The sequence below is a fragment of the Tursiops truncatus genome, chromosome 8 (genome assembly GCF_011762595.2).
Source record: "Tursiops truncatus isolate mTurTru1 chromosome 8, mTurTru1.mat.Y, whole genome shotgun sequence".
Classification (NCBI taxonomy): domain Eukaryota; kingdom Metazoa; phylum Chordata; class Mammalia; order Artiodactyla; family Delphinidae; genus Tursiops; species Tursiops truncatus.
The window spans coordinates 97,590,352-97,598,290 of record NC_047041.1 but is presented as its reverse complement, the minus strand read 5'-3'; the positions used below and the strand labels follow the sequence as shown (position 1 = coordinate 97,598,290).

Genomic DNA, 7,939 nt, shown 5'->3' with positions numbered 1-7,939 from the left:
CACGGGCTCTAGGCGCACCAGCTACAGTAGTTGTGGCTCTCGGGCTCTAGAGCGCAGGCTCAGTAGTTGTGGCACATGGGCTTAGTTGCTTCTCGGCATGTGGGATCATCCTGGACCAAGGCTTGAACCAGTGTCCTCTGCATTGGCAGGCGGATTCTTAACCACTGTGCCACCAGGGAAGCCCCCATTGTTTTTTGTTTTTTGTTTTTTGTTTTTTTGCCCCCATTGTTTTTAACCAAACACTTTCCCTCTGCTCCTTATGAGAGAAAGAAGGGAGATTTTTTTGGTTGCATTGGCAAGGGCAGTATTTACTAGATGAACCACAGTCTAAATTATAATTATGCTTCTCTTGTCTGGAAATACTGTAATCAAACATTTTTGGTCTCTGATCTTAGGTGCTCTTTTTCCAACTGACCATCCAGAGTTCTACCTATGGCTGAACTATAACCAATCAAATAACAAAACCACTTAGGAGATATAAAGTATAGGGGAGGCAGTGCAGTATAAATAAAGATTAAGGACAAAAGCTCTATAGACAAACTTTCAAATCCCAGCTCTCCCATTTCCAACTTATGTGACTTCAAAGCACCTTTTTCTTTGTTTGTTTGTTTTTGCGGCACGCGGGCCTCTCACTGCTGTGGCCTCTCCCGTTGTGGAGCACAGCCTCCGGACGTGCAGTCTCAGCGGCCATGGCTCACGGGCCCAGCCGCTCCGCAGCACGTGGGATCTTCCCAGACCGGTGCACAAACCCGTGTCCCCTGCATTAGCAGGTGGACTCTCAACCACTGCGCCACCAGGGAAGCCCCAAAGCACTTTTTAACTTATTTTTAATCCTGTATGTCTTCATCTGTAGAATGGGTATGATAATAGTACATGCCTACTAAAGTGGTTTAATGGATGAAGTAAACTAACCCATTTAAGTACTTTCACTTTGCCTAACACTTAACATGGAATAAATGATAATTTGTCATAAGACAGAGCCCTCGTCCTCCAGGAACCTAGAATATAATTTGGGACAGAACATACAGATACAGTAAAGACAGTATGTTAGCTCTAAAATTATAACATGATGAGTGACATAGAATTTCAGAGAAAGGAGAGAGAGATTTAAACTGGAGTGGCCTAGGAAGACTTTGCAAAAGAAGAACATAACCTAGAATTTTAAAAGTGGGCAGGATTTGAATCCGACAACAGAGAGAAGACTTCTAGCTAGAAGGAAAATAGAATTATATGAAGCAGAAAGGAGAATGATGGATAAGAAGCCAATGAGTAGACCATACGGTATATAACAGGGATAATTGAGGGCCATAGTGGGATTAGCCTAAAAAAGTCTGATCCAGGGCTTCCCTGGTGGCACAGTGGTTGAGAGTCAGCCTGCCGATGCAGGGAACACGGGTTCGTGCCCCGGTCCGGAAAGATCCCACATGCCGCGGAGCGGCTGGGCCCGTGAGCCACAGCCGCTGGGCCTGCACGTCCGGAGCCTGTGCTCCGCAACGGGAGAGGCTGCAACAGTGAAAGCCCCACGTACCACCAAAAAAAAAAAAAAAAGTCTGATCCAGGAGACACTGGAATAATCAGCAGAGGAGTGAGAAAGCTGTCATTTAATACATAGGAAGGCCTTGAAAATTTTTAAGCAGATGAATAATATGATAATTGAGAGCAGGATGTATTATAGAGAGAAAAGAAGGGAAATGGAAGATTAGATGGGAGGTAATCACAAGAATCCAAATGTAAGGTAACAATGGATAGAACTAACAGGGCAGTGGGAAGGGACCAAAGTAATAGACATGAGAACTTTTGAAAATTTTTATTTTATATTGAAGCATAGTTGATTAACAATGTTGTGTTAGTTTCAGGTGTACAGCAAAGTGATTCAGTTAAACATATACATGTATCTATTCTTTTTCAAATTCTTTTCCCATTTAGATTATTACAGAATGTTGAGCAGCGTTCCCTGTGCCATACAGTAGGTCCTTGTTGGTTATCTATTTTATATATAGCAGTGTGTACATGTCCATCCCAAACTCCTAATTTATCCCTCCTTCCCCACCCTTCCCCCCCGGTAACCATAAGTTCATTCTCTAAGTCTGTGAGTCTGTTTCTGTTTTGTAAACAGGTTCATTTGTATTATTATTTTTTTTAGATTCCACATATGAATAATATTATATAATGTTTGTTTTTTGATATGAGAAAAATTTGAAGGACCAACTATCAGTATTTAGGGACAAATGAATACTGGTATTTATTGGATAAAGGAGAGGAAGCAAAATGACTCAATAAAGTCTCTGGGTTTTGAGCTAAATTACAGAGCTTGTGACGCAATATCCCAATGTAGCTCTAGCACAATTTTCTTTAAACTACGACACACAGCTATTTATACATTCCTAAAATTTCCCATTTCAAGTTTCCCATAATGAATTGATACCCTATTTTATCTATTTTGTTTTTGTTTGTTTGTTTTTGCGGTACGCGGGCCTCTCACTGTTGTGGCCTCTCCCGTTGCGGAGCACAGGCTCCAGATGCGCAGGCTCAGCGGCCATGGTTCACGGGCCCAGCCGCTCCGCGGCACGTGGGATCTTCCCGGACTGGGGCACGAACCCGCGTCCCCTGCATCGGCAGGCGGACTGTCAACCACTGCGCCACCAGGGAAGCCCTATTTTATCTATTTTGTACCTTTGAACTTTAAATTGACTTTATTCATTAATTCATTCAGCAAATACTTCTTGGAAAACTTTCTCTATCAGGTACTATGCTAGGCACTGGAATTAAAGCAAAGATCATCAAAATCCCCACCACCGAGGATTTCTCAGTCTTCAGTACTTGAGGGTAAAGGTGGCAAATGTACACATGATAATGTTCCATGATCTGCTTTGAAATGAAAGTGTGCACATAATTGCCAAAGTACTTCCATGAATGGAAATGTTGGGAAAGCATCGTATTAAATGAGAGGCACCTAGAGACGGTGTCATCTTTCCTTTTCGTAGGTCCAATGCCATACCCATGGAAGAAATAAATAAAACTGTTTGATACAAAAAACTGCAAAGATACTATTCTTCTTTCGTCCATTCTCAGCTGACCCAAAGGTACAGGTGGTGATTTCTGTGGCTTTCCTGGTGATGTACCTGACCAGCCTCCGTGGAAATGCCATCATTGCAGTTACTGTCCAGATCCACCACTCTCTCCACGCCCCCAGGTACTTTTTCCTGGCTAACTTGGCAGTTCTGGAAATCTTCTATACATCTTCCATCACCCCACTGGCCTTGGAAAACCTTCTTTCAATGGGCAAAACTCCTGTTTCTATCACTGGATGTGGCACCCAAATGTTTTTCTTTGTCTTCTTGGGTGGGGTTGATCGTGTCCTGCTTGCAGTCATGGCTTATGACCGGTTTATAGCAATCTGCTACCCTCTACGATACACCCTCATCATGAGCTGGCCCTTGTGTGTGGAGTTGATGGTAGGATCCCTGGTACTGGGGTTCCTGCTGTCGCTACCACTGACTATTTTAATCTTCCATCTCCCATTCTGCAACAACAGCGAAATCTACCACTTCTACTGTGACATGCCTGCCGTCGTGCGCCTGGCTTGTGCAGACACGCACGTTCACCAAACTATCGTCAGCTTCATCGTCCTAAGCATCCCCCTCTCAGTAACCTCCATCTCCTACGTCTTCACCGTGGAAGCTATTTTACAGATCCAGTCAGCAGAAGGGCACCACCGAGCCTTCCCCAACCTGCTCTTCGCACATCTTAGTGGTCCTCCTGCAGTATGGCTGCACCAGCTTTACATACTTGTCCCCCAGTTCCAGCTACTCTCCTGAGATGGACCCGGTGGTGTCTGTGGTCTACACTTCTATCACTCCCATTTTAAACCCCTTGATCTATAGTATGAGGAACAAGGAATTGAAAGATGCCCTAAGGAGGGCACTAAGCGCGTTTTAGGTAGGATGGTTCTACGACTTATTTAAATCAGGACACTTCTGAGAATGAAATGGGATGCAGTTAATAATTATGCTGGGATGATATACATGAGCCAGGACTGTCCTCAACAAACTGAGACATAGTATTCTAGAAGAATAATGAATGCACCGGAGGAAATGAATACTACTAATTGAAATAAAGCTTTATCGCACAGGGTAACATGATGTCCTGGGCATGGATGCAGGAGCTTCAGCATTTATTTATTGGACCTCTACTGCGTCCTAGGTACTTTATGTGGGTTATCTCACTCAGCCTATAATAAGTATAATTGTCTTCATTTTTAGAAAAGAAAACTAAAGTAGCTAACAAAAGACATATCCAGGATGAGAACACGAGTATTCGGAAATCTAAACACTAAGCTGTCTTCACACAATGACACTCCCCTTGTTCTAAGCTCGCTCTGCCAGTAAGAATATACGTTACCTCGTGCACGTTTCTCCATCTCTCTAGGCTTCAGTTTCCTTATTTCTGAAGTGGCAGAGATGTGTTCCTTCCAAGGTCATAACATTATGTTCTAAATATTGGCCCAGCAGACCCTGAATGGGAAAAAAAAAAAAAAGAGGCTTTGCCGTTAGCCAAAGGAAGGAGGAATTTTTTTTACATTTCCTGTTTTGTTAACCAAAATGAAAACTCATGATTCTGTTCATAACGTTTAAAGAGCACCCCAGTAATAAAAAGCATAGTAATAATGGAGGAAATGTTCTTTAATTTAATAAGTGAAAATATAGGAGAGGAAGAAAGTGGGCATCATTGAATTGGATTCCTTGAGGATCTCTTCTATCTCAGAGAGTGTTCCAGACTCTGCTTGAGCTTCCAAGGAGAGAGATCATCAACTTGTAAGACACTCCATTCCTCGCTGGACAACTCCAGTTGTTAAAGTACTGTACCTTACCTTGAGCTAAAGTCTATCTACAAACAACTTCCTCCCACTGATCCTGCTTTTCCTCCCTAAGAGCTCTCTTCTACATGACAGCTCTTCACATGTGTTAGGATCGATTGTGCATCTTCTATAAGTCTTCAGTCCTCTTTTCTCTAGAGCAAGTACTCCATCAACTCTTCCTCCAGGATATTACATTTTTTTTAATTTTTGAATTTTATTTATTTTTTTATACAGCAGTTTCTTATTAGTTATCTATTTTATACATGTTAGTGTATACATGTCAGTCCCAATCTCCCAATTCATCCCACCACCACCACCCCTCCCACCACTTCCCCCCCTTGGTGTCCATACGTTTGTTCTCTGCATCTGTGTCTCTATTTCTGCCCTGCAAACTGGTTCATTTGTACCATTTTCCAGGAGATTATATTTGAACCCTCTCATCATACAGGTCACCTTCTAGATTTTCCCTAGCTCCATATTCTTCTGCAAATTTTCAGAAATAAACAAAATACACTGGGAATATTTTGTTCTGGGGAACTGCTACTTTTACCTGTGAACTATGTTTCTATTAATTCATCTTGATCCTTTTAGTTTCATAAATATGGTATCAAATATAGTTTTCATATGTCTTTCAATGCTGCCTTCTCATAATTTATTTTACTAACATACATGGAAGACTTTTCATTTAACACTGATATATTGTGTTTTTATTAGTTTTGGCCAAGTGACTAAACTGACAAGTCATCTTCAGGATTTATTTTATTCATCATAATTTTGTGTCATGGCCAAAATTGCATTCATTTCCTTTGTCTAAGTCATTAACAAATATCTAAAAGAGGACAGGATGAATGCAGCATCTATGGTAGTCCTCCTCTGTGACAACTGTTGTCCAACTAGATAGAAACCTGCTCAGTTAACACCATCTGTGTTACACTGTCACCATTATGATCCCCACTCCCTGTTGACCCCATCATCCTGTATCCATGTTTTTAGGTGACCCCTGTCACCCATGGATATGTGACTTGCTTTGTTGCAGGCAGAGGTTTTACCCTTACCCTTTGGTGCCTGTCCTCTCTTGCTGCCCTGAGACTGACATGTGAAGAAAGCAGGCCTAGAATGACACCTTGTAGAACACAAATTGGATGTCAAGTTGAGGCTCCCTAGACCAATTCCAGTCAATCCACCAGATGACTGCAGCCACATTAGTGACCCCAGTAAGACCAGCAGAAGAACTGCCCAGTTGAGCTAGGCCAAAATGCTGACCCACAGAAACCTGGGCAAATAAAATCATTGCTATTTTAAGCCCTTAAGTTTGGAGTGGTTTCTTTTGCAGCAAAAAAATAACCAATTCGCCATCCAATCTATAATAAACCATCTCTCCAAGAAGGATATCATAGGAAGCGTATCAAATCCTTCCATACAATCAAAATACACTGTAGCACTTATATAAACTGAAGCATTTAGAAGCCTTATTTTTAAAGTAAGGTGCATTTGTCTTCAGTAACTTCCTATGGGCTCTTAGTCATCACCAGGTTTTTCAAACGCTTACAAGTTATCTGCCCAATCATGCACTTCCAGAATTTTACTAGAGATTGGCATTGAGATAGCTATTTTATTGTTTGGAAACCCACTAGTAAAATAAGTCAGAAAGAGAAAGACAAATATTATATGTTATCACTTACACATGGAATATAAAAAATAAAACAAACTAGTGAATATATCAAAAAAGAAACAGACTCACAGATATAGAGCACAAACTAGTGGTTACCAGTGGGGAGAGGGAAGAAGCAGGGGCAAGATAGGAGTAGGGGATTAGGAGGTACAGACTACTATGTATAAATTAAATAAGCTACAAGGATATATTGTACAGCACAGGGAATATAGCCAATATCTTATAATAACTAGAGTATAATCTATAAAAATTGTGACTCACAATGTTGTACACCTGAAACTTAAATAATATTGTAAATCAACTATATCTCAATTTTTTTTAACTAAAGGAAAAAAGAGAAATGAGCGCTCCTTTTGCAGCACATATACTAACATTGGAATGATACTGAAAAGGTTAGCATGGTCCTTGTGCAAGGATCCCACGCAAATTTGTGAAGTGTTCTATATTTTTAAAAACAAAAAAGCAAACTCATAGGTACAGAGAACACATGGGTGGTTGTCAGAGGTGGGTGGGGCGGGGAGAGAGGAGGCAAAATGGGTGAAGGGAGGGGTCAAAAGCTACAAAATTCCAGTTCCAAAAATAAATAAGTCCTAGGGATGTAATGTACAGCATGGTGAGTATAGTTAATAATACTGAATTGTACATTTACAAGTTACTAAGAGAGTAGAACTTAAAAGTTCTCATCATGAGAAAAAGAAATTTGTAACTATGTGTGGTGACATATTAACTAGACTTGTTGTGATGATCATTTTACAATATATACAAATATTGAATCATTATGTCTTATACCTGAAACTAATATAATATGTCGATTATATCTCTATAATAAATAAAGAAAATTAAAAATAAAAGAAATGTGCATGAGAGCAATGTGGACAGCAGATAACCAGCTAGGCTGTGTGTAGGCATGTGCGTGTGTGTTAATTATAAATTACAAACTTGAATATCCTCCATGTGTTTGACTTGTACAGGACAATCTTCTGATCTGTATTTTGCCAGTCCAATTAGACAGCCCACCTACCCAGGGGTATGGTACTAGATGGTCTTTGACTTTTGCAGTCGATGTACAACTTGTGGAGGCAACTTGGCCTGTACATAATCTGTTCCAACCATCTGGTGAGTGTTCACAAACTTCAGAACCTAAAAGGATTTAGACTTCCTAACAACTTAGGATGTTATGTAATTTCCACCACTCAGATGCAATCCCTCAAGACATGAATTAAAACTGAGTAACCTGGAGGAAGAAGCGCCCTGAGCATGAGGCTTCCACTTTTGCTGCTGGGAGTCTAGCAGATGAGATGTGGTTCTGGAGCCAAAAATTCCATCAATGGGGACTCCTTGATTACCCAGACTCTTTCAGATAAATGTCATGTTTCCTCTGGGTGTCCAGTTCTGTGCTATAAAGTCTT

The 7,939-nt window shown here is 40.9% G+C and overlaps 1 protein-coding gene and 1 non-coding gene across 2 annotated transcripts; both read left to right on the top strand.

The window, feature by feature from the left end:
- Positions 1-3,035: 3,035 nt before the first annotated feature.
- Positions 3,036-3,939, top strand: OR10V1 (olfactory receptor family 10 subfamily V member 1; the record flags this gene model as incomplete). Its single annotated transcript, XM_019947948.2, is given in 2 exon segments — positions 3,036-3,722; positions 3,724-3,939. Coding segments are annotated over 2 exon segments (903 nt in total), but the record flags the coding sequence as incomplete, so codon positions are not given.
- Positions 3,940-6,874: 2,935 nt separating this feature from the next.
- On the top strand, positions 6,875-6,980 carry LOC117313488 (U6 spliceosomal RNA). The gene has a single exon (XR_004527994.1). It is a non-coding gene; the product is annotated as a U6 spliceosomal RNA (small nuclear RNA).
- The last annotated feature ends 959 nt before the right edge of the window (positions 6,981-7,939 follow it).